General features: G+C 47.4%; 1 protein-coding gene and 1 long non-coding RNA gene across 3 annotated transcripts in view; one reads left to right on the top strand and one right to left on the bottom strand.

The window, feature by feature from the left end:
• Nucleotides 1–27420, bottom strand: part of LOC147030894 (integrin alpha-6-like) — a 190073-nt gene that overhangs the window by 46784 nt on the left and 115869 nt on the right. The window contains exons 10-13 of the mRNA XM_085875451.1: nt 27057–27118; nt 20386–20543; nt 17898–18035; nt 11732–11841 (exon numbers count right to left, since the gene is read on the bottom strand). Of these exons, the coding sequence (XP_085731577.1) occupies nt 11732–11841; nt 17898–18035; nt 20386–20543; nt 27057–27118 (468 nt within the window). The remainder of the gene's footprint in view (nt 1–11731; nt 11842–17897; nt 18036–20385; nt 20544–27056; nt 27119–27420) is intronic.
• The window catches only part of LOC147030895 (uncharacterized), a 186191-nt gene that overhangs the window by 95404 nt on the left and 63367 nt on the right, over nt 1–27420 (top strand). The gene's annotated exons all lie outside the window — the stretch shown is intronic.

Here is a 27420-nt window from a genome sequence, read left to right as displayed (position 1 = left end):
CAACCCTATCCCACGCGGGGGCTGATTGGCTCGATCGCGGTGAGACCGAAAGGTCCACCCGTGACTGGTTCCCGGCGTTAGTCCGAGAGGGTCACGACTGGATTGTCCGTCCGGTGGGCGACGTGCCGCGATTCGAGTTACGTGGCCGTCAGCACGCCGGCGGGCGCGAATACCGCAACACTGATGTCAGAAGTGGGATACAAATTCATCGCCCTCCTCTCGGCACTGGTATCGGAGAACAGGAAAACAGGCTCTCCTGTCTCCGGCTAAATTCACGGGAATCGGTCCAGGGGTGAGAGAAGCGACCCCCGATTCCCTCCAAATTACGAGCGAGCAAATTAACCCTTTAAGAGAAGCAAGATGGCGTCTCAAGGCGAGCGGGAGCCGGGGGTATTAGAAATGGATGTAGAATGTGTAGAATCCATGGTCCAGGATGGAATCCCCGAGCAGGAAATGTTGATTGTGCAGGAACACGGACTCGCCCAACTGAACCCAGAGCCCGAAATGGGTGCGGCAGCGGCCGCGGTGTATGACACCTCCCCCCCCCTCCTCTCCACCAAAACCCTTCCCCAAACCTTGCCGAAACGGCTCAGCTGAGTGCATCCGACATGGCCCAGCTATGCGCCATGCTGGCGGAAATGATCGAAAAAATGGATGCGAATATGAAAAACGAAATGAAAGGCATGAACGAAAAGATGGATGCGAATACACAAAAAATGGATGAAAAGATGGATACAAATACAAATGAAGTGAAAACGACAATGGATGCGAATACACAGCAAATGAGGGAAGAGATGAAAGAGCTGCGGGGTGAGACGCAGAACATGGGAATGAGCCTAAAAGGAAGCTTGGAAGAACTAAAAAACGAAATGAAAAAGGAAGTCGACACGATACGAGCGGAGGTGACCGGGTTAAAAGAGAAAGTAAAAGGAGTGGGAGTCGCAATGGAAGAAAGTAAACAAGAGAGGGTAAACGAAATAAAGACGGTGGTGGGAAAAATAGACAAAGTAGGAAAAGGATTGGGAGAAGTAAAACAGGGACAAGACCAAATAAAGGAGGAAATAGGGAGGAACACGACGGCGATAGAGGAATTAAAAAGAGAACAAGGGAAAATAAAGGAGGGATTGGGAGCCGTGAAGGAGGACTGTGAGAAAAGACATCGGGAAATGACAGACAAAGTTGAAAACCTGCGAAAGGAGGTAAAAGCGGAGACACAGAAAGGATTAAAAAGGTGACGGAGGAATGTAGAAAGAGACATGAGGAGGTAATTAATGAAATGGAGCGGAAAGCCGGAGAAAAGACAGAGGAACTGGGGGAACAGATAGGAAAAAACCGGGGCGAGACAGAAGAGCAGTTTAGGACAACGAGGGAGGAAATATCCAAGACAAATAAGATGGTGACACAGGTACAAGGGGAGGTGGAGCAAATAAGAGAAAAAGTCGGGGAACTGTCGTTAGGAACGATAGGGGAGGAAATAAATGGGGTAATAAAGGGAAAAATGGAGGAAATGGAGAAGAGACTGGCGGATAGGGTGGAGGCCCGGTGTGAGAAGCAGGGTGGCCTCCTTCGGGAACAGGGGGAGAGGATATACAGGGGGAGAGGATATACTCCCTCGAGGCGGATCGTGCCCAGGTGGGGCCGGTGTCACATGGCGGAGCAGGAGGCTTGCCCGATGCGGGGGTGAGCATGCCAAGCTTGGGGAGGGTAGAGACCGCGGGGTCTTTTGGCCTAATGGGGGTACCCAGAATGACTGTTCCAGGGGGTGTGCGGAGTGTGAGTCCAATGGCTTGGGAGAGTAAGCGGGACGACGCGGGGCACGGACAGACGCAGACAAGGGTGGTGGAGCCCCCGGGCAAATGGCTCGGACCCTGCGGGAGTGAGGCACCATTGGGACTGGGGAGGTACACTCCTCCCGGGGTGCCTAGGGAACGGGAGGAGACCTCGAAAGAACCGAGGGTGCCGCTACCCCCGTACGATGGCAAGACGGACTTGAGGGCATATATGACCCAGTTCCAGTGTGTTGCCAGAGGCAATGGCTGGAACGAGGTGCAGGGTGTGGCACAACTCACAGCGGCCCTGCGTGGCGTGGCTTTGGAAGTCCTGACCACGGTACCCAGTGAGGGGGCGACCCTGGAGGATCTCCATTCGGCCCTAAAAAACCGATTTGGCATGGACCAGCAGAGCGAGCTTGTTAAAGCTCAGCTCAACGGGCGCAAACGACGTCCCCAGGAATCGCTGGGAGAATTGGCACATGACATTCGCCGCTTGGTGGGGATCGCGCACACCAACATGCCACCGGAGTACCGGGAGGAGATTGCCCTGGACCATTTCCTTCGAGCAATAGGGGGCACCGATGTCGGAGCATTGCTCACCGTATGGCGCCCGGACAACCTCCAGAAGGCGGCTGATACTGCTGCCTGCTGGGAGGCAGCCAGAACGCCATTGGGAGGGGCTGGGCGCCACGCGGTGGCAGTCCGACAGGTGGACCCCGTGCACGACAGTGCGCTGGGAGCCGGGGCAACCCTGGGCGACCAAGCGCGAATGGAAAGGATGGTGCAGGGCATGTTCGACCGTCGGTTCGGGAGACCTGTGGAGAGGCGGTCGGGCCCGGGAAGGGCGGGAGATGGGCCATCGGGGGGTACCCCAATTCGGAATGGAGGGGGGTATAATTCGGCGTACTGGAGGCAAACACCTTACCAGAAGAGGTGTTATAATTGTGGCGCAGGGGACCACCTGCAGCGGAGGTGCAACGCCCCGCGCAGGGAAAGGCCCCCGCGAAGAGAAGAGCCACGGCCCCCTAGACCACCAACTCCGCCCCGGTCAATAGGGATAGCCAGGCCCAACCATCACCCCCCACCAGTCCCCGGGAAACTAAGAAGTGCCGAACATGTAGGGCCGTGTTCGGCAGACTCAGACGGAGAAGAGCCCTCAGAACTGCGACAGGTCATCAGTTGTGGCCAAATTGGCAAAGGTAGCTTAACAATTCGGTGCAAGATTGCCGGCGTAGGGGTAGACGCCGTGGTGGACACAGGAGCAAGCGCCACGATCATCAGCCCTGTGGTCCTTGATTCGAGTGTAGACGGTTGGGATGAGATCCACCATCTGCAAAACCATAGTTTGCAGCTAGCTACCGGGGCAACGGCCCCTATCATAGGACGTGGTTTCGTGTCGTTTAAATTGGGCACTGTGAAAACCAAGATAGAGGTTTGGGTGGCAGAGGTGTACGACCCATGTCTAATAGGGTTGGATGTGCTGACGGCCGGTGGTTGTAAGATCGACTTGGGCCGGGGGGTCATGCAGTTGGGTGGTGAAGAGTTGCCGTTAGGAGGCGTGAGCACGGATGAGAGGGTGGAGCTGGAGGCTCCTGACTCCGTGGTCATTCCCCCGGGTGCCGAGGCGGTGGTCCCAGCCCGGTGGCGAGCACCCCCAACGTGGCAGGGCCCCTGCGGCCTAGCGTAACTACCGGCAGGGCCGTCAACCCCGGGCTTAGTCGTGGGCCGCACCCTGGTAAGTACCGACGGGCCAGTAGTGCCCGTACGGGTGATAAATGTTAGCACGGAACCACGCACTATCAGGAAGGGCACGAAGGTGGCAGATTGCATCCTACTAAAAGAGGTCGCAGAGCTGAGGGACGATAACGTCGAGCCGGACCGGCCCCAGAAGGGGTCTCCAGACTCGATTAGGAATTGGCCCGGTCCCATTCGTGAGATGGTAAATCGGAGTAGTGTAGATTTGGAGGAGGCCCAGCGGGAGGCCTTATACAAGCTGGTCGACCGACACATCGGGATCTTCTCCTTGTCACCCGAGGATATTGGACGTACGGGCCTGGTGCAACATCAGATCCACACCAATGGGGCCCGGCCTGTCCGTCAGCCTGCTCGAAGGCTCCCATGGAGCAAAAGGAGAGGAGGCTGATGAACAGGTTGAGAAGATGCTCAATGCAGGTGTCATCGAGCCCTCGGGAAGTCCTTGGATGTCACCAGTTGTGCTGGTTAAAAAGAAGGATGGGACCACGCGTTTCTGTGTGGACTATCGCCAGCTGAACAACGTGACACTCAAAGACTCCTATCCCCTGCCTAGAATTGACGATACCCTCGACGCCGTTGCAGGCTCTAAATGGTTCTCAACTCTGGACCTCAAGAGTGGGTATTGGCAGGTGGAGATGGATAAGACGGGGAAGGAGAAAATGGCATTTTCCACAGGGAAGGGACTGTATCAGTTCACTGTGATGCCGTTCGGCTTGTGTAACGCCCCCGCCACCTTTGAGAGACTGATGGAGCGTGTACTCGGCGGCATGCCGTGGCAGTCATGCCTGGTGTATCTGGATGACGTCCTGGTACACGCTAAAACATTCACCCAGGAGATAGCCAATTTGGACCAGGTGTTTGGGCACCTCAGGCAGGCAGGGCTGAAATTGAGCCCAGAGAAATGCACTTTGTTCGCGACAGAGGTGGCCTATCTCGGACACGTGATAGGCCGCGACGGGGTGAAGACCGACCCCGGAAAAATTACAGCGGTAGAGGAGTGGCCCGTACCTACAACTGTCAAACAGGTGCGGGGCTTTTTGGGACTTTGCTCCTACTACCGGCGTTTCGTGGCAAACTTTGCGGAGATAGCCAGGCCCCTTCACCGGTTGACGGAGAAGGGGTTGAGATTTAATTGGACGGAGGAGTGCCAGGAGGCCTTCCTCAAATTAAAGGGGTGTTTGACATCCGCACCTGTTTTAGCGTACCCCACCGATGACGGGATGTATACCCTGGACACGGATGCAAGCCAGGAAGGATTGGGAGCAGTCTTGTCCCAGACACAGGGGGGCGTGGAAAGAGTGATCGCGTATTACAGTCGGGCCATGAGTAGGCCCGAACGAAATTATTGCGTAACTCGCAAGGAACTATTGGCTATGCTGTCTGCCGTGGGCCATTTCCACCCGTACTTGTACGGGAGGAAATTTTTGGTTCGAACTGACCATTCCTCCTTGCAATGGCTCTTACGGTTCAAGGAACCGGAAGGCCAAATTGCAAGGTGGTTGGAAAAATTGCAGCAGTACGATTTCAGTGTGGTCCATAGAGCCGGTAAGGCTCATGGGAATGCCGATGCGCTCTCTCGACGCCCCTGTCTGAGGGAAAACTGCAAATATTGTATGAGACATGAGGAGAGGGACCAATTGGCAGACGCCTCCCCGAAACTCCCAGTCCGTGCGGCCCGGGTGGTAGGCCCAACTTTGCCACTAACCGCGGGAGAGGAATTTGGTGGATTGGCATGGAGCACGGCCCAGCGGGAAGACCCGGTGCTAGGGCCAGTGTACAAATGGGTCCAGGAAAACAGGAGGCCCAGTGGGGAGGAAATCGCCCCATTCGGGGCGCGAACAAAGGCATACTGGGCTCAGTGGAGGACCCTAGAAATGAGGGACAACATCTTGTATCGCAAGTGGGTGGAGATTCCTTCTGAACAAACTTCTTGGCTGGTGATAGTCCCTGATGGGTTTAAGACCCAAATTTTGAAACAGGTGCACGGTACCCGCGCCGGCGGCCATTTGGGCAGGACCAAAACAAAATCTCGGGCCCGCCAGCGGTTCTATTGGGTTAACATGGGGCGCGATGTACAGGACTGGTGTCGAGCATGCGACGCCTGTACTGCAAAAAAGGGACCGCCACAGAGGATGAGGGCCCCACTCCAACTACATCAGGTTGGGGCTCCCCTGGAGCGAGTGGCCATGGACATTTTGGGACCACTGCCCCCCACTCGCCAGGGTAATAAGTACGTCCTCGTAATTATGGACTATTTCACCAAATGGCCAGAAGCCTTTGCCCTTCCCAGCCAGGAAGCAGGGGTTGTGGCCAAGGCCTTCGTAGAAGGATTTACATGCCAGTATGGGATTCCGCAGGAGCTGCACACGGACCAGGGACGAAATTTTGAGAGTGAATTACTAAAAGAGGTGTGCAGGCTCCTGGAAATTCGAAAAACACGGACAACGCCCCTGAGACCACAGTCTGATGGCATGGTGGAGAGGTTCAACAGGACCCTGGTCCAACAGTTGGCCCTCTTCACCGCCACTAACCAGGAGGACTGGGACGAACACCTTCCGTACCTCCTGATGGCCTATCGCGCGTCCCAGCACGGGTCTACCGCATGTAGTCCGGCGCTGTTGATGTATGGACGGGAGCTGAGAAGCCCCGTCGATTTATTGTGCGGTCCGACGCCTGAGCGGCTTGATAGGCCCCCGGGGAGGGCTATGCCCGTCGGTTGGAGGAGGGCTTGGAGAAGGTCCACGCCTTCGCACGACACCAGCTCCAACAGGCGGGCATAAAAATGAAGCGCAGGTACGACCACCGGAGCCAGGTGAGCAAATACCCACCGGGGGCAAAGATTTGGTTCTTTAACCCCGGCGAAGGAAGGGCAGATGCCCGAAGCTCACCTCACCTTGGCAGGGCCCGGGGTTGTCCTGGCGCAAGTCAGTGACGTGGTCCTAAAAATTAAAATGGGACCACGAGCCCTCCCTCGGATCGTCCACGCGGACCGCCTGAGGCCTTACAAGGGCGACCTTACGCCCTCATGGATATGTCTTGCCGGAGGAGTCGGTGCTGGAACAGCCGCTCCCGCAGAGGCGCAGGGCTCTCAGAGTCTTGCAACGAGTTCACGAGCCCAGTAGGAAGGGAGGAAATTCCCCCCCTGGGAAATTGATTAATGGGATTATTTGGAGACAGTGACTGACAGTGAGTGTGTAGAGGGGACGTAGTTTAGCTACGTAGTGTTAAATGGAACGTGCTGTAGTTTAAGGGACGACGTGGGAGCACGAGTTAGTTAGGGGGTGCAGTTAGAAGGATGGCAGAGTTCAGCGGTGTGTGTATTGAAGAGTTGTGAGGCGAGTACATGATGAGTGAGTGAGGCCAGCGGGTCTGTGTGAATGGAGCGAATGGGGAATGCATGGTGCGATGAGTGATTGGGGGGAGGAGTGACTCCCGCCCAAGGGACCCCGGGGTCAGAGTAAAGTGAGTTAGCTGGGTTAGTCAAATTGAAAAATGGAGGTCGTTTTGTTGTTGGTGGGAGTGTAGGCTCGAAACCCATTTGGAGGGGTGCAGGAGCCCTGTTGACGGGCTTGGGAGCGTGGCTGCGAAAGGTGAGTATCGCTGAGTGGGTACCCCGCGCACCAGGCTAGTCGGCCGCGGTAGGCCATGGGCCCATGGGGGGCCGGGATAGAGTAGTGGGCACGGGTGCGCCTGCTTGGTGCGGGGGCCCGGGGCGCCATTAGCCGCGTGGGCAGTGTTGTGGGCACGGGTGACCCTCGGAAAGGGGCCCGGGAAGCCAGCCTGCCACGTGTGCGTTTCAGGGGAGGTGCCATGGGGGGCACTCCCCGGTGTTAGGGAGCTGGTAGGCTCGGAGGCAGTGTAGTGCCCGGGGGTGCCATAGCGGGAGATTCGGCAGAGGGTCGTGCCTGCCAAAGGGAGCCACGTGTCCCAGCCAGGAGACCGTGTGAGGGCACGGAGAGAAAATTGGGGGGCGAGGCCCGAAATTGTAAGGACACCAACACAGGCGACGGGAATCTGGGTTGTTAGAACCAATAGTTTAAGCGAGAGGCGCTTGTTGAAAGCCCCGGGGTAGTTTAACTGTTAAATGGATAGGGTAGATTAGGAGATGTACCCCTCCGCACCATCCATCCCCTCGCTCTCGTTGTGGGCCGCTGGACCCACTTTGGGTTAGATCGCCGAACTCTGGGGAGGCCATTCTGAGGCTTCGTTGGGCCTCGACACAGGACGTTAGCTCTCCCTTTGTTCCCCTCCGGAAGGGAACGTAGGGGTTGGGAGTAGGCTAGGTGACAGGATAGGTTAGCCGAACAAGGACGATAAAGGGGGTTAGGGGACGATTTATAGTGGGGAAGTAAAAATAAAAACAACAGAAAAAAATTAAGTTGGGGCTAAATTGGGGTTTGACAAATTAAGGGAGTGGGTATGTACAGTGACAGGCAAAGGCGATAGGTTGGGAGGGAGACAGGTAGGTAGGTCCGAGCCCGCCTTCCAAGTGGCCAGCACCACCGCACTCCCTCCACCAACCTCCACTGAACGGCAAAGGCTGGCCAACTTCATCGGCTGGCCGTGTTTTGCTTCAAGGCAGAGGCCGGCCAACTTCATCGGCAGCTGTTGTTTTGCTGCAAGGCCTGTGCCATCGGCTGGCCGTGTTTTGCTTCAAGGCCTGTGCCGGCCAGTTCATCTGCCGGCTGTGTTTGCCTGCAACGGCCTTCTTCTGCGGGCTGTGTTTGCCTGCTACCTTTGCCATGCCATGCCCACTGCCCATGTTCACCAGCCCCGTTAAATTTTGCTTTGCCCCCCCCCCCCTGTTCATTTCCATGTGCGCCAGGATCCGCAAGGCAACAGTTTGCAAGCTGCGAGAACTGCCCTGTTGGCAGCTACAACACGGGCCTGCAGTGGCGGCCCGTGCACCGTGTTTGCGTCCATCCATTCATCCATCCATTCATCCATCCATTCGTTGTGTTCATTGCGTGTGCCACTTGAGCTGGCACGGAGACTGCGTTTGTGCAGCCCATGCACCGTTGTGGTTCACTGCATTCGGTCCATCCATTCATCCATCCATTCGTTGTGTTCATTGCGTGTGCCACTTGAGCTGGCACGGAGACTGCGTTTGTGCAGCCCGTGCACCGTTGTGGTTCACTGCGTTCAGTTCAAAAGGGAAGGCCTTGGACTGCGTGTGAGCAGCCAGCCACGTTCCCTGTCACCTGCATTGTTTTGAGCCAGAGACTGCATGCGAGCAGCCTGGCTCCCTGTTAACTGCTTTTCTTTTGCAGAGTTCATTGATCCTGGGCCATGGTTTAGTGTAAAATTTGTAAGTTAAGGTTAAGATGTACTGTAAATATGAGTGCACCCCTGGCATGTATGTCTTAGCGCCGGCAATTTTATTTAAGTCGTCCGTGTGAGTGAGTTTGTTTAGGTAGTTACGCAGCCCTCAGGTTATTTATTTTGGGGGACACGAATACCATGAATGTCGCACTCAGGGATCCGTAGGTAAAATGTACTAGGGGAAAACTACACATGATGGCACACGAAAATTTGACGACTCGGGACGAGTCTGTAAAAAGGGGAGGGGGTAGTGTTGTGGTTACCAAATTCGCAAACCACCATTCAGGTCCCTTAGGTGAGGTATCTCGGTAAGTACATGTGTAGTTAGGCCCAAACCCGTTGTCTAGTGGGAATACATGTCATTTATGCGTGCTGCGACTCTTCAGGATAGCCGTTTTCTTTTGCTATCTTTATTTTGGACCAACCGCCATGATTACCACCACAACCACAACATCAACCACCAACCACAACGTCGCTTCACCACAACCGCCACGACCTTCCCGTCACACCTCGCAACCGTCGCATCGCCACCGTTCTTGCCCCGCTGTGGGTACCGGTGTTGGACTCGTGCAGGGCGCGCGCCGAACAGCGTGTACAAAATCACGGATTTTGTGCTTCAAAAACGGATCAAAAACGACACACGCCCACTTTTGCCGTCCAATCGGCGAGCGAGGGGCGGGTGGCCTCCGCCCCAGGGCGATCGATATATGCAAATTTATGGATCAAAAAGCCTTCACGCCCACTTTTTTCTCGGGCCAATGGGGAGCGAGGTGAAAGGTCGAAGGGAGGGGGTCAAAGATGAGAGGGCGAAGCTACGGGGCTGATAAAAGGACCGTGTTCGTCAGTCCAGAGAGTCCAGAGGCGGAGAGTAGGAGAGTAGGAGAGTCGGAAACAGAGAGTCAAGACTTCGGGGGCGGTGGAGTTGGCAAGAAGGAGCTGGTCGTCGTGTGCGTTGGAGTCGGAACGGAGGGGACGGAGCTGTGGAAAGGCAGCGACACCAGACGAGGGGGTGCTCGCGTCGGGAGCTGCACCCCAGGGAGGCCGACAGCGCGACCTGGCCGAGGTGGAGACGCTTGTCGCGGGATAATAAAAGTCCTCTAGACCCCGAGCATCAGCAAACCCCTCCTGTTTCCCCCCGCGCTGAGATAGTGCGACCAATGGGGCCCCTTTCCCACCCCCTACCAGACACTGTCCGCGAGGCCCGCGGAGTTGAGGCACCATCGCCGCTCCGCGTCTCATCACCAGACGGGTAGGCGCGACCCGGTCTCGGCCTCAGGCCCGCCTCATCTTTGAGGGTATTCTTTTCCTTGGTTTTGGGTATGTGTTGTCGGCGCCGTCTGTGAAGTAGAATTGTATAAGTGTTGCCGTGTGCTCGGTAGTCGGATAGCTCTGCATTGTGTTTCACTTTTACATTTGCTTTTTGTGTAAATTACATTGTGTCTTTTCTGTGTGCATTTGGTGGGTGTATATGTGTGCTCCCGTGTGCCGTGAATAAATGTGCTTTGTGTTGAACTGTTTCCCGCTTCGCTTCGTCTTTTCCTCTATTGAATCCCCATCTTGCTTCACGTAAAGGGTTGGTAGTGGGCTGAATACGCCCGATAATTAATCGAACTGTCGAGGTCGACGATAACACCGCTCGGTTATTCTGATAGTACGGAACGGGTCGCTTAAGCGGCCCGTGTCCGAAGTCGACCTGCGGCGAGGTGCGATCGCCCGGTCTACCCTCCGCGTGGGTACTTAGGTAGGTCGAATTTGGCGAGCAACCCTATCCCACGCGGGGGCTGATTGGCTCGATCGCGGTGAGACCGAAAGGTCCACCCGTGACTGGTTCCCGGCGTTAGTCCGAGAGGGTCACGACTGGATTGTCCGTCCGGTGGGCGACGTGCCGCAATTCAAGTTACGTGGCCGTCAGCACGCCGGCGGGCGCGAATACCGCAACAATATTATGATTTATACAGTCTTACAAGTAATTATCTAAACCAGAGGAGGGGGTGTTGCACTTTTGTACATTTGTCTGTTTGTCTGTCTGTCTGTTTGTTTGTTTGTCCGCACATAATGTGCTTACGTATGTCACAAGCACCACCTCGTGCTCGCCAATATTGCCCATTATCTTTTCTTCAACTGAGTAACTCCATAAAATATGTAAAAATAAAATGTGAATATGTCGATAAGTATGTACAGTACAAATTGAATGTGAGAATGTCTATAAAATACGTACTATAAAACCACACAAACACCACACAAAATGAGTCCTGGCAAGGGTCTGCAATCTTTGATTGCTCTTTCTAGTTGTTGTGGATGGAGATCATGTTTTCACTCGGGTTTGTCTGTCTGAGTAAGATACCTCAAGTTATGGACGAATTCGGACAAAATTTGGGGGACATGTTGGGTGTGTGATGACTCATTGATTTGATTTTGGTAAAGATACTGATACAAGAATGTTTGAGGTGATTTTTCACCATTGAGAGATAGGGATAAAAACTATATATAGCACGATATTTCAAAAAGTTGTGGACGGATGACAAAATTTGGTGGATGAGTTAGGTGTGTGACAAGAACAAGCCGATTAGATTTTGGTTCAGGTCCGGATGCAGATCCAGCTTATCAGTGGGATGCAAAATGTAAACTGGTCAGTCTGGCAGAGATACTGCATATGCTCTACCAAGTTCCTTTCTATTTTTACTTGTATTTGTACGTATGCAAAGCAATGCAGCAAATTAACTGAGATTACAGGTTAAAATCCCATTGTTCTGCTTGTAAATGATTATTGTAATTGACAATATGACAGAAACATGTCGAATCCTCTTCAGATTCAAAAAATTATTTCTCAACCATTTTCAACACACACGAACAGCTTTTACAGTTTTGATTTCCACAATTACCTCTTCATAGGAACAAACACTTCGTTGCTTCCCTCAAAATACTCATAATTGAGCTTCAAGTTACTGTTGCAGATGTTGTCTCCTCCACAACCTTTTTTGAGAAATGGAATCTGAAAAGAAGAACAATTGAAGCTAAAATCAAATTCATTGATGTAATATATATTTCATAGAGATAAACACTCACTTATAGATTCAAACTGCAAGCATCATGAATATTCCGAGAACAAAGAACATGATGTGAGGGATAATAGAGTTTGATAAAAAGTCACTGGTGTACGAGAATGTAATAACATACCTTAATTTTACTATTTAATAATTTTGATTGCATTGTGCAAATCTTCATCACTAATTTTTGGATAATAGATTTAACTACGATTGTGTATACATGATCTTCCACAAGCGTCGATCATGTACTGTGTGTGTGTGTGTGTGTGTGTGTGTGTATGTATATACATACACACACACACACACACACACACACACACACACACACACACACCCACACACACACACACACACACACACACACACACACACACACACACACACACACACACACACACACACGCGTTGTTATGGCTGTGGAAATTCGCAGACCACCATAAAGGACCTTAGATCAGTTATGACGATAAGTAATTGTGTAGTTAGATTTCCCCACCGTTGTTTAGAGGGAATTTCTGTGTTCACAGGGCTGTGATCCTTTGAGTGAGCCGTTTTTCTTTTCTCTGTCATTATTTTGGACCAATCATCCCCCAACAACCAAATCGCCACCACCAACATCATTCCCAGACAACTACAATTCAAACACCACCACCTTCGCCTCTTTACCTCCACAACTCCACCCCGCAAACATCGCTTCACCGCCATTCTCAAATGACGCCTGCCAGCAACCAAATCGCCACCACCAACACCCTTCCCAAACCACCACAGCAAACTCCCACCACCTTCGCCTTTCCACCAAACATCGTGCCATGGGTTGTGAATGGGTTCCTTTCGCCTCGAAAAGCGGATCAGGAATGATTCACGCCCAATTTTCATCCATTCAATGGCTGAGCATCAGGTGGTGTAGCCCCGCCTCCGAACCCCGCTGTGATCCACAAATTTGCATATGCGCTCCTCCCCCGGCCTATATAAGCACGAGCACAACGCAGCTCGAGGCAGTCTGGAGAGTCGGGAGACGGGGCAGTCAAGTCGAGTGCAGTGTCGGCAGTCAAGTCAAGTCTGGAGAGTCGGGAGACGGGGCAGTCGAGTCAAGTGGCAGTGTGCCAGAGTCGGCAGTCTGGGGTCTGGAAAGCTGCAGTGTGTGGCAGTCGAAGCGGCAGTCAAGTGGCAGTCTGGAGTCTGTGGAGTGGCAGTCTGGAGGGGTAGGAGAACCGGACGGAGCTCGAAGCAGACGGGAAAGGCAGACGGGGGCCGATCAACGGAGAGAGCTCACCGGCCATGCCAGGGGCACGAAGCCAGGCGCAGCTATGCTGACGTCGCGGTTTGCCCGCCATAGTGCCACGAGGGTGCGGGTAAGACCCTTCGGTCTCGTGGACCTGGCCCCTCATCCAGGTTCCACGCACATTTGGTCCACAAACCTGTCTGCCACCCTTACCTTTGAGGGTGGCTTTTTCCTTTGCTTTTGTGTAAATGCATGTGGTGGCGCCGTCTTATAAGTAGAATTGTCTAAGTGTGCATGTGGAATAAAGACTTTATGCCTTTGCTGCCTTATGTAACTTTATGCCTTATGTAACTCTGCCTTTGCTTGCTTTCACTGTATACGTGCCTGAATTACTGTATGGCTGTAAAATACATGCTTGTCTGAGTGTGCAATAAATGTGCTTGTTGAACTGTTCCCCATTTCGTTGCGTCCTTTCCCTTGTTTGAAAGTTCCATCTTGCATCACGGAAGGAATTGGTAGGAGGGGTGTAAGCAGCCGGTAAATAATCACGTCCGTCGGGGCCGCGATAACACCGCTCGGTTATCACTGAAGCACGGAACGGACTGCTTAAGCGGTTCTTTTCCTAGGCCGGCCAGCAGCGAGATACGATCGCCCGGTTAACTACCCGCACAGGTACTTAGGTAGGTAGAGTTTGGCGAACAACCCTATCCTGCGCGGGTAGCCAATTGGCACGATTGTGGTGGGGTCGAAAGACCCACCCATGACTAGCTCCTGGCGGTAGTTCCAAGGAGGGTCACGACTGAATTGTCTGTTCCGGTGGGCGATGCGGTCGCGATTTGAGTTACGTGGCCGATCGCACGCCGGGCGGACCGAAATGCGTAACAATATATCCACACACACACACATATATATGTATATATATATATATATATATATATATATATATATATATATATATATATATATATATATATATATATATATATATGTATATTGTGTGTGTGTGTGCATGTGACCCACCCACATGTTTCACCTGTAAATGCAGGAAATAGCCAATCATCTCTCACCTAATCAACTAAACCAAGGTGGCAAGGATTATACAAATAAATTAACACCTCCCATGCTCCTCTACCCGAAACTGCTGTGTAAAGCAACCAAGAAGGTCAACACAGCATAGCTCTTACCTCTGTAATAGTGCATCATTGCATTCCATTTCCCTAACTCTTTGTCCATTCGACAAGATTTTTGTCTCTCTATTTGTTTGTCTGTCCGTTGCCATTTTTCTCAGAAATAGCCAAACAGATCTTCGTCAAAGTTTCAGAGGTTCATCAGTGAGTATCATGGATGGAGTGTTATAAGCAACAACAAAAAATTGTGAAAAACGGATTGGATTTTTTGGGATGTTTTTATTTTAAAATCTCTATCGTGCCGAAGATTTTGTAGCAATGCGAAAGGTACTTTTAAATGATCCCCGGCTCCATTCCTTAGTGGGTGTGAGGAAGTGTTTAGGCACCCACAAAAAATGAACAAACAGAGGAAAAACAAAATGGAAAAAACAGAGGAAAAACAACCCCACCTGGTATTAATAATGCCAACAGGATGAGAACCGGAACGGGCAATGCTGGGTACCCCTGATAGTATACTCAATAAAAGATGGTGGGATTTTGGCTGGCCAGTTCCAATATATTCACAGAAAATATCCTCAGAGTGTTCTGCCTCAAGGCTTTTTAAAAAGTATTTGCTTATGCATATTGGTGCATTTGAGCCTGGGGAGTCAGGTCATGTCAGGTATGGGAGCATGCGCCGGAGCAGCGCATCGCTGTGTCCACTTTCCGCCGGTACTCCAGGGACCTCAGTCTGGCCATCCCCCGGCAGATGCCTGGCCCATCCCCATCTCCTTGAGATGCGATTCAATCTGCTGCAACCACGAGGCACATGCTCGGCTATTGGCCTCCGCCCCTCACGAGGCTCCCTCGCTGAGAGAATCTGGTGAGCAGAATCAGCATTAAGAAAATGAGTCACATGTCCAGAAGCTGCAGCTGACGCTCACGGACTATGCAGGTAACAAATCTCATTTGAGGCTCTCTCAGCAACTGCTCATTGGACACAAAGTCTGACGAGCAATAGCCAAGAATTCTCCGAAGAGACCTGGTCCCAAAGGAATTAAGTCTCTGTCTCAGATCCCTGGTCAGAGTCCAAGTCTCACATCTATAGAGCAAGACTGGAAGCACCAAGGACCTGAAGACTTGGACATTCGTCCTCCGACACAGGTACCGGCAGCGCCACACCCCATGATCCAATGAATCCATGACTCCCTGGGCCAGGGCCCGACCCAGACATCTGTTGACATCTGGCTCACAGCCAGCAGAGACATCAATATCACTGCCAAGGTAAGTGAATCTCTCCGTGACCTCAACATCCTCACCACAAACAGGTACAGACAGGAGAGCAGCATCCAAGATGTCATTGAAAGCTTCGATCTTAGTCTTGACCAAGGAAACCCATCACCCTAGTGGCTCCGACTCCTCATTCAACACCTCGAGGGCCCCAAAATGATATCCAGTCTCCGTAAAGATGACTGCATCAACTGCGAAATCAAGGTCAGAGATCTTGACATTCCCAAACGATGCACCACAACTTGATCTCTCCGATATCCTCCCCATAATCCAGTCCATACAAGTGCTGAAAAGTGTTGGGGTCAGTACATACCAATTCAAAATCCATTAACAACTGCAAATAAGCCAGAGATGGCATCACCATATCTCACAGCACTCTCAGTACCAGAGTATAGTTCAGACATCAGATTGATCAGTTTTGGTCGCACCCCACGAAGACGAAAAATCTTCCAGAGGGCTTCCCGATTCAATGAATCAAACACTTTACAGAGATCAACATAGGCTGCAAGCAGCCCCTGCCAAAACTTTTGTCTGTATCCAGTGAAGACCTGAAGAGCAAGGAAATGGTAAATTTTTGACCTCTTTGGTGTGAAGCCTGACTGCTCTGGATGCTGGTGTTCAAGCAGATGGTGGCAAACCCTATCAAGAATTATCCGAGCAAAGACCTTGCCCGGCACTGAGAGCAGCATCACCCCTCGGTAGTTGTTGCAGTGTTGGCGATCACCCTTCCCTTTCCAGAGGGGAACAAGGCCCCTCTTCCAGTCAGTTGAGATGATGCCTGCGTTCCAGGCAGAGTACAGAACTGCATGCAATGACATGAGTACAGCATTTCCACCAGCCCTGAGAGGTTCAGCATGGATGCCAAAAATCCCAGGAGCTTCATAGGGATAGTAACACCCCTGACATCTAACTCAACAGCTGGTGGATCAGCCTGGTGCAACTGCTCAAAGTAACCGGCTCAGCAGGCCTTCACTTCGGACTCCTCTGTCAAGAGCCTACCACCCTCTGCTCTAACTGCAGTTAGAGGGGCAGGTTTGGAGGAACGCAATGTGCAAGTTCCCCTGTAAGCAGGCCAAGAATCACTTGACCACAGGTGATGTTCTCCCCCTCACAGATTCTTGGCACATAGGCCTCCTTGTCCACCCTCAGCACACGTACAGTTTTACGCCTCAGCTCCCTGAGCATCTCAGCTCTGCCATTGAGCCTGGCCATGCAAATCTGGTCAATGGTATCCAATGTCCCTTGAGAGACAAAATTCTTCTTCGCTCGATGGTGAGTTCTCAGATAACCACCAGCAACATCAAGGACAGTGGTCTTGGAGGCACTCCACAAAACTTCAGTATCCTCCAAAGCACCCAGACTCCCTAAATATTCACTCAGCCTGTTCGCAAACTCCTCATCTACCCTCTCATTCTTGAGCTTGCCAACATCCAGCCTTGGCTGGGATGGTACCATTGACCTGGATTTAAGCTGCAACTTCAGAGTTGCTGCAACAAGCTTGTGGTCACTATTGAGGAACTGAGCACTCCGGTAGACCCTGCAGTTCTGGATTATCCTCCAGGGACCATCAAAGAGTATATGGACAATCTCCTTTGCCACACCACCAGCGTTGGAATACCAAGTCCAGCGATGAGCCTGTGGGTGCTGAAACCATGAACCAGCTACCCTAAATCTATGACTTCTTGCAAAGTCAAGGAACTTAGTGTTATTCTAGTTCACAGTTCCAGACCCATGGGGGCCAACACATGTCTCATAGCCATCCCTATCAGTTCCAATTGATGCATTGAAATCCCCCAAGACGAGATGAGTATCTCACCTGTGGCACTGTTGAACCACAGACTTCAGCGTGGCATAGAATACGTCCTTCATGGTGAGATCACTTGCCTCAGTCAGAGCATGTACCAGTCGGGGCATCCATCCATTGGGACCATACTCTGTGCACAGCATTGGTGCTGCCTAAGCAGTCTCCTTGGCTATTGGGCACAATCCTGGATGGGTCACCACTCCGACACAGGATACCAGTAAGCTGGCACTTATTTTGCCGACCTCAGAAGGATGACAGGCAGAGTCAACCCCACCTGGTATTAATTCAACAGCAGGGGGAATTTGAACTCAGGATCCCAGGATCCCAAGCCCACCACCCTAAGCATTAATCCAACAACAGGCATACCCCATAATCTAATCAGTTTATCTTTACCTTATGTTTATCTTTACCACACATGCTTATGCCAAATTTGACTTGGATCCCTTCAGATGTTCTTAAGTTATCACGGTGACGAAAACTTATCACGGAAGCACATATGGACGGACAGCCGGAAGGACAACCCAAAAACATAATGTGTCTGGTGACTTCATCAGCAGAAGCATAAAAAATTAAAGCACAGACCTTTATCGTGAAGAAGCTATTTGAAGTTTCGAGTACTGGCTTATTGATTCCATCCAAGGCCCGGCGTCTCACTTGTTGTTCTTCAATGTCGTATCTAAATTTCATGTTGACAGGACGCAGTTTGTCTTTCATATCATTCTGCAAAGAAACAAATCATTTTTGCAGTGACCTATATCATAGCCATCCTTGCAATGAGGTTAAGTCTGGACCCAAGTCTGAGCTCAGAAATCTCAATTGTTACCTGAGTATGCATTCCGTAGATTTCAGATCGATCTCACAACATATATCTCTATTATAATACCAAGCTTGCACACTAAAAACTCGGCTTGCCGTCACACGATCCCTATGAAATTGCTGTGGCACTTAGCGGACATGCCGACAATGTTTGGGAAGTCTTGGCGTTCCATAGTACCACTTGCATTTTGCACAATGCGTATTTTTTCGTTCCCCGTGTACGGTCTGCCGTCTGCTACGAGCTATGTTGTACTGCTATCCCGTGCATGTGCACGGGTATCGCTAGTATATATGGTCAGTCATATAGTGATGAGATTTATATGACACATTTTGTGACTTGAAAGTAGCTGAAATGGGTGAGATGTTTGCTGAATATCTAAGAATAAAATGGTGTATAAATTGTGATGAGCAAAAATTGGAGAAAGTACCATTCAAGAGTGTGATGTTTCACTTTGTGACAGTAAATTGATATAAATGATCCGATCTGTTTTTGGTAATAGTCCACAGAAAGAATGTTGGTAGTCTATCAAAAAATAAAAAAATTCACTGACTGCACCTTCATGTGGTTGCCATCCATGAACAAAATCTTTTGATTTTTTCAAGTGTTTTTGTGACGTATGACTGTTTGTTGCTCTATGAAGTGTTTATTTGCTTGGTATTATGGTGTTTACAAATGCTATTGATTGAAAGGTTACATATTGATTGTCGTAAAGTTTGTATGCATTAGGATTAGTAATGGCAGCAACATAGTGAGGCATTTGGTTGGTTCACAGATTGTGAAATGAAGGCCAAGCCTTATTTCTGAGTTCACCAGGAATCCTGGCTGCATAGTTTGGGTGTTCAGTGTGGCGTGGTCATGTTGTTATCTTAAGTGGTTGGTGGTAACTCGAGGTTGGGAGTGTGTGAATGATTGAGATCATCAGCTCTCATCGAAGTCGTGTTTTGAGGGAGTTTGTTAAGTGCGTCGTTTATTTCACCAGAGAAATGCTGACAACAGCATTAGGAAAGGAAAAGATAGGGACAGAGAGAATTTTCCTCTGTGGTAAGTCAAAAAAAAAAAAATCCTGGCAACTCCTAAGCACAGTAGCTGCAGTAAAGGAAAGGTTGGCCATTTTTGCAGGAGGGAAGGGAGTCTAAACAATTCATTGATAGGAGTTGATGGTGTGTGCGGAAGACACTGAGCAGACAAGGGTGAGGAGGACCGCAATGAGCAGGAAGGTGGTGATATGTGGTAATGCAGACAAGCAGAGGTGAGGGGGGGGTGCAGGCAGAGAGTATTAAAATGGGGGGTCAGACAGGCAGAGGTGAGTAGGTGGAGTGAGCAGGAAAGGGTGGGCAGGTGGAACTGGCAGGCATGGGAGGAGGAAGAGGATATACAGGCAGACAAATGAGCAGGGAATGTAGGTGGACAGGAAGGATTGAAAGCCTGGTGTAGGCTAAACGGTTAAGGTGGCTGCTTTAATATCTTAGGATCCTGAGTTTGAGGCCCTGTTGGTCGTTGAATTAACATCAGGTGGGGTTGACTTGACCTGTCATCCTTCCGAGGGCACTGCATGAGCATCACAGCCACACCCTCAGCAGTGTCTCCTGTTTCCAGTAAGCTGGTACTCATTTTTCCATTCTCGGAAGGATGACAGGCTGAGTCCGGGACGGTGTTATTTAACAGGACGACAGGGCTCAAACTCAAGACCCTAGGATCTTAAGTTAACCATGTTAACTGTTAAGCCAACACCAGGCTTTATGCTAGCTTATGTCAGCTTCAATGTATTACGACATGAGATGAATAAATAATTGATATTACACAGGATTGTGGACATTGTATTTATGCAGTCATTAAATAAATCATTTTATTTTTTTTCTGTTCATATCCATGGTGTAAATTTCAACTTGTGTAAACTAAATGAATGTTCGCAATCGCAAAACAAATCTAATCGCAAGACATCTTAGGATCCTAATCTTTTACATCCTCTTCTTGTTAATCACAATCGCAACACAAGACTAATGTTCACAAGAATGTATCCCTTGACTAATCCTTTGGATTGGATCACAGCAAGAATGTATTCTGGACTACCTGTGTAGTGGTGCATCTTTTCACGTGGAAAGTCAATCGAACATTCAGAAGTGTGCCGAGACCCCAATCCGTGACAGCTATTTTGCAGTGAAACTTAAAATTAATCACATAATCCAGGACCATTTCACGAGGACAGTTATGATAACAGTTTATACGTCTGTTGCAAAACAGTTTGGAATGTACCTGGATAAGCACTTTGGGTTCAATGCAAGCTGTTTCTGTGCCTCGCAAGATCACTTTTCCGTTGGGCAAAGAACCTCCTTCGGGGTACTGGATAGAAATATGTGACTTGAGGTCATTCCCTGCTTCATCCGTGATGGATTCCACGCTGTAACCAAGGACTCAGGAGTTGGAAGGAAAAAAAAACAAAAACTTGATTTTTGCAAATCCACAAAAGAATAAACCTTCAAGAGCATCAGTGCGAGCACATTGCTCCTTCGAATGTAAAATTATTAATGTAAATAATTAAATAATTGTAAATAATTAAATAGGATCCTGAGTTTGAGGCCCTGAATGTAAATAATTAAACAAAATTCAGTTTGCAACTAATATATTAACAAACTATGAGGCCATCTGTCTGCCTTCATGGGAAAACGTGCTTTTCCATGACCTTATATTTGGGTTAGGGTCATCTTCACTCTTCACAGCACTCTACTTGTATTGTCACAAATTCATTGGGACACATCATATTGAGGTTGTTTACGTGAATGTTTTCTACTTATGCTCAAACCATGTTGAAATTTGTTTCGTAACGCATAAAATGTTCTTTAAAGTTTATGAATTGACTATTACTGTATTTCACGGAAATAACCCGTGGGCTATACGCTAAATTAGTTCCAAAAATTCAACTGTGGGGTATACTAGCGTACGGGTTATATGGCAATTCACCATACGGGCACATGACATAACCACAGGGGGACAAGTTGAATGATCAAGGAGATACAAAAAGAGGCAAGTCTAATTATAATATCTTCAATTACAGTTTGTTCGCATATTTTACTGACACATACATCTCTAATCCCAAAGCTATTTAAGGTACCGGTAAATCGTCTTCCGTAAAGCCCACAAAGTCCTCATCTTTTGTGTAACTGTGAAACAGCTTACGCAGCTCAGAGTTGGCAAGAGTGGGTCTGTTGCAATCCATATCATCATCACTATCGGCCTCTTCTTGTTCAGAAATCAGTCAACCTTTTCGTCAACTTCCATTATGAATTTGGCCGATAAACTTTTAAGTTTTCTCTTACTTGTACTGACAGCAGGGGTGTGCTCATTTTCCAAGCAGCTAGCTAGCTAGCATTTGGCAAGCCAGCCTTCCTTATCAATGGTTTCAAATGAAGTGCTTACTTGAGTGCTTTCACCACTTAGTGAGCGCTCCACACAAACTTGACAAGTGAATACACCCCAGACATTGTACAGCAGGAACTTGTAATTGTATGGACGATTTTGTGGAATGATATAAAATTCAACTGCTGCAGGGTATTTGTACATTTTTAATGAACGGGCAGCGTGGTTTCCCATCGCATTGGTACCAGATGCTCTGCTGGCTTTTAATACATAGGTACAGTACACTTTAATTATTACAACCTTTCCCAAGATATTCATTTTAATATCAATTGGTTATTTACCGCAGTTGTATTTGAAAAGAGCGTTTGTTGGTCCTTGACAACAAAGCTGTATCGGCTGCTGGAAATATGGAGATTGCACATCTCCCGGTCATGTGGAGAGGAAAGCTGGCTTGTGGGGTGTACCAGTATGCAGGTTGTGTTCGTGCCTGAAATTTTCCGACAGCACTTTTTTCCTTAGGCATGGGGCATACCAGCGGGCAGGCTATTTGCATGAAATTACAGAAATATTGAAACTCAATTGCAAAGTTTTTCTGAAAATTTTTAATATAATGTTTCAAAATATTAAAGCATTAAGAACCTATAATTAACATGCTTTCTTAATTATTTCATGAAATGCTAATCCTCTTGGATCAGAAAAATGGTAACTGATATCTAAAATTGCCAAACACAAATTGTTTAATCCCATTGTAGGTCATGTACTTTCAAATCATGCAAAAAGTACCTTCTCCATGTGATGTAATCTTGCTGATATTGCCAGCTTGTAAAAATTGTATGGTTACAAAAGCAGAGATTATACATCCTTCACTTCAAAAAAATAATTAATCATCAAGTCAACAGCATTGCTCTTAGGCCTGGCAGGATAGCCAAGAGGTATGCACCCTCACCTATGTTCTGGAATGTCTAGCCAGTGGTTGAATTTCAGTTCAGTTTGAAACGAAAAAGCCTACAGTATCAGAATGAGTCAATATGTTTTGTCAAGAACTTGTAAAGCTGTTTTTAAAAAGTGTAATTCCTCTCGATGTTTGTGTTGTAAAGTTTTTAGACTTGTGAAACTTTTGTTTGTGATGTGACACATCAGACTTTTGTTGTTGATTGTGAATGTTTGTTGGGATGCAAATCAAAGTACATTATTTATCTTCTCACTTGTGGAGATTGTGGATCGCAATATGTTGGAACAACTTCTCAACATTCCATCAACATTTGAATGGACAAAGGTCTGCTGTATCGTCTGGTAATAAGACATATTTATACTAGAAGGGCACTTGGTGGAGCACATATCTCCACCACATAATGGTTGATCCACGAGAACATATTGAGCCCAATACATTTTAAAAATATCATTCTGTGTGTCGTTTATGGCCCGATCTCTCAATGGTGAAAAATCACTTTAAAATTTAAATAATTCTCATATCCAGATCTGGATTCGGATCTTCATCCAAACAGAATCAATTCATCATGGTCACACACACAACCTGTCCACCTAGTTTCATCCAAATCCATCCAGAACGTTTTGAGATATCGTGCTGTATATCAGTTTCGTTGACATCTCTCAATGTTGAAGAATCACTTAAACATTATTGGATCCGGATTCGGATATTCACTAAAATTGAATCAATTCTTCCTTGTCACACACCAAATGTGTCCACCAAGTGTCGTCCAAATCCATCCACAACTCTTTGAGATATCCTGCTATATATAATTTTTGGCCCTATCTCTCAATGGTGAAGAATCACTGAAACATTTTCGGATCCAGATCTTCACCAAAATCTATTCATTTCGTCCTTGTCACACACCCAACCTGCCCACCAAATTTCATCCGGATCCATGCACAACTTTTTGAAATATCCTACACACACAGCCAGACAGACAGAAACAGACAAACAAACAAACATTGAGGGGTGAAAACATAACCTCTTTCACCTTCAGTGGCAGACGTAACTAATCATTTCCAGGAAGTTTGGCATGCTTTTAGTTGTTCGATTCAAAATATAGACTCAGTTAATGTCAATGATTTTGATAGTAACGTGGAGTCTAATGTTGAGCTCGGATGCAAAGAGAACTTTTGGATCAGAACACTATGTGTGACCTATCCTTTGGGCCTTAATGACAGGGTACAAGGTACTGAGTCAGTTTCTCAAGGTAATGTTTTCGGGAACAAGTATTTTTCTAATCCAATTTGAAGGAGACCCAGAGGTCATGGGTGTCGTACAGCTCCAAAAATGGAAATTTCAGAGATGATTGTTAAACTTAAAGGTTTGTATGAAGGAAAGGTTTTTCATGATTTTTTATGTTCTTCTCAGGTCATGTTCCAATCAAGTCTTAGCTAATATTCTCTGAAGTTTAGCAGGTTCATATGACACGCTCGTTTTTTGATTGAAGATTTTTGTTGCAGGGTTTTGATAAAGTCTACTCCCAAAGTTGATAGGATCTGCGAGTTCGTAATTTGTGATTTTTTTCCCAGCAAGCAGGTAGATCGGCTTCGGCTTTTTTCTATTTTTAGGGATACTAGTGTGGAGAGTTTATTACCAGATAAAGTTAGGGAGTGAACCCCATTGAAGGTTTATTTCTCTTTCACCAAGACCATAGGACAATCCTTATTAAATTACGGCAAATTTCATAAAACTCTTAGTGTAAATATAATAAACGACATTTTGGAAACTGGTTGTGCATGTTCCTCTTACCCGTTTTTACATGGTCCTTGTGGACACATAGTTTCTGGGGATTTGAATATAATTGGTAATAGTGAAATAATGGATGTGATGAAAATGGGAGTTAAATATAGGGAACCACTAACTCAACCTTGGAACTGCATTAGATCTTCAATTGTGGATTCTGTCTCTAATTTTGTTAACAAAATGTGCACCAAGTTTAAGTTATCTGTAAGCAGTTTCAATACATGGTTTAACAGAGTTGTGTAAGTCCTGGATAATAGGATTAACTTTTTGAGTAGTCGGGGCTTGCTTTAACTGGATCAGTCTAAACCAGTGTTGAACAAGCCAAGTGTTCGTAAAGACATTCGGGATCTCCATAGCAGCTAAATAATCGCTCCTGCAGATAAAGCTGCTAATAATTTTGGTGTGGTTTGTTTAAAAAAATTTGTGGAGGTTTTATTAAGAGAGTTGGGCATTGATACAGTTACTTTCACTGGTATAGGAAATAACACATATGTTTCTTGTTATAAGTCACTCCAAGATATCATTTAGATTTTTTAGTATTATTTAGATATAAACAGGAAGTTTTAGTTAATAATCTCAGTATTAAATGTAAAGAGGTAAATCTTTGTATTCCTCGGATTTTCTGGATCCCGAAGCTTCATAAGAACCCATACAATTATAGGTTTATAGCGGGTGTCAGGCAGTGTTCCACCAAACAGATATTGATTATCGTTAACAAAGGCTTACAAGTTGTTAGAGAACAGTTCAGGAAATATTGTTCAACAATTGAGAATAATTCTGGTATTAACACTTTCTGGAGCATTAATTCTTCTTTAGAGTTCTTAAATAGAATTATATGTCTCAATATTAAGTCAGTTGAAGTTTCTGATTTTTAAACTTCATAAACAAATTTGGATTTAGTACCCATGAGAGATTCACTCTTCAAAGTGATTGTCAAGGTTTTTAAACTCTTTTAATATGTTTCATGTATTAGGTTTGATAGAGCATTCTTTATTAAAAAAAAAAATACTCAAGTTTTCATTGTTTTGAAAAGCAGAGGTTTAAGGATGCTGTTAATTTAATTTAATTTAATACTTTGTGTCTTTGTGTGGGATAATGTTTCAACAGGTTATGGGTATTCCCATAGGTGGGAATTGCAGCACCCTACTAGTGGACATTTTTCTTATTTTCTGTGAATTTTCATTCATGCAGAAACTTATGAAGGAGAAAAAATTATGATTAGCTAAAATATAAAATACATTATAAATAAGCATTAAAATAATTTATTGTTGGTTCCTAAGATATGCAGTGCAGCGTGTTAAAATTGGTTGTTAATGACAGTTTGAGTCGATGGTTAGATGGAGGTGCTGTCTAATGGACTTGTCTACAAGGTAAAGTGTTTATCGCTTAATATATTATCATATAAAGTGGTGTATGATTAAATTTTTTCAAATGTAGTCATCCTATAAATAAAAGGAATAATTAAGTTTGAATAAGGATATTACATTGCTGTGTTGACTGACTGTCTGGACACAACTTTGACGTTGTAGGACCATTGATGTTGAGTAATCTACTGATGTGGACCTGCGAACGGTGTTATGGATCCACCGTTTGGAGAGGTTCTGGCCTGAAAGGATCAAAACCTCGATGAAAAATGGTGCCCGGCTGATGATCCGGTCAGTTGGGAAATCAGTAAATTGTTTATAAGTTAAGCTTACAACTTCAAATAAAACAGCTTTTGTAAGTCCTTACCAGTACATAATTTATCTGTGTTTGAGTGTGTGTGTGCGTGTGTGCGTGTGTGTGTGTGTGTGTCTGTGTGAGTGTGTGTGTGTGTGTGTGTGTGTGTGTGTGTGTGTGTGTGTGTGTGTGTGTGCGTGTGCGTGTTGTTATGTCTGGCTTCCTTCTCGGGACGACGTTGCAGTAATTGGTCTTTATTTTGATTCAGCTATGAACTGTCATCTTAGTGTTTTGCAGGCAAGGCGATGCCTTAATGTGTGTGCCATTCCTCAGATAAATGTTAAACTGGGTGTTCAACATTAGTTGGTGGACCTTTACAAAGATTAGAAAAGCTGTTGCCAGCACGCTCGCCAAATTCCAAATTCCTGCTCTCACTAATTTAGTCAAACGTCATGCTGGGCCAGCTTGTTCTTGAAATAATTTGGCAAAACAGAAGCATCATTAGAGGCCAAACTTGGGCCAAAACAGAAACATTGTTAGTGGGCCCAGATTCAAACAAGCTTAATGTCCCATGCACAGCCTAAACTTCCAGTGTTAAAATCCAGCCTCGTCCAACCCACCCACGAACCCATCCTCAGAATATCTCCATAAACCAGAGTTCTCCAAGCGAAGTCTCAGTCTCAGTCTCAGTCTCACTCTCTCTCAGTCTCACTCTCTCTCAGTCTCTCTCTCTCTCAGTCTCTCTCTCTCTCTCAGTCTCAGTCTCAGTCTCAGTCTCTCTCTCTCTCTCTCTCTCTCTCTCTCTCTCTCTCTCTCTCTCTCTCTCTCTCTCTCTCTCTCTCTCTCTCTCTCTCTCTCTCTCTCTCTCTCTCTCTCTCTCTCTCTCTCTCTCTCTCTCTCTCTCTCTCTCTCTCTCTCTCTCTCTCTCTCTCTCTCTCTCTCTCTCTCTCTCTCTCTCTCTCTCTCTCTCTCTCTCTCTCTCTCTCTCTCTCTCTCTCTCTCTCTCTCTCTCTCTCTCTCTCTCTCTCTCTCTACAACTGCATGAATCATTTTATGGCCAAACCAGCCAATCAGCAATCGCCACCTGGCCATAAGGGTGTGGTTCACTGTGTCCACTTTACATCCCCTCTTCCTCAGACAAATTGCAGTGTTTCATGCAAAATATGACACTTACTTATGTTGGAGGAAGAACCAGCCTTCTTGCCTTGTGCTTCAAAGCAAACTTTAACTTTCAAACTGTTTTCAGAAAGAAAAGGTATTAAACAACTTAAAATATAATTATAAACATGAATCTAAATATAATCAGAGTAGTTTTTCTAATTTTGTTGATGTCATGTCACATCAGATGTGGGAAACCAGCAGTGCTTCATGTTTTTAAGATAACAATCTCAAAAATCGTCTTGATTTTCAAATATTTAACTTCATTATAAACACATGGTAAATATGGGATGAAATGATATAGTTTTCTGAATTTTTGCAGATTTTCAAGCTTGTGAAGTTTCTCAGATAATATTATCATGAGCACACCGTTTAAACAT

Source organism: Eptatretus burgeri, chromosome 3 (genome assembly GCF_056783735.1).
Source record: "Eptatretus burgeri isolate ZD-2024b chromosome 3, Ebu_testis_v1, whole genome shotgun sequence".
Classification (NCBI taxonomy): Eukaryota; Metazoa; Chordata; class Myxini; order Myxiniformes; family Myxinidae; genus Eptatretus; species Eptatretus burgeri.
Note: the sequence above shows the minus strand (reverse complement) of the source record. Positions and strands in the feature narration are given on the sequence as shown.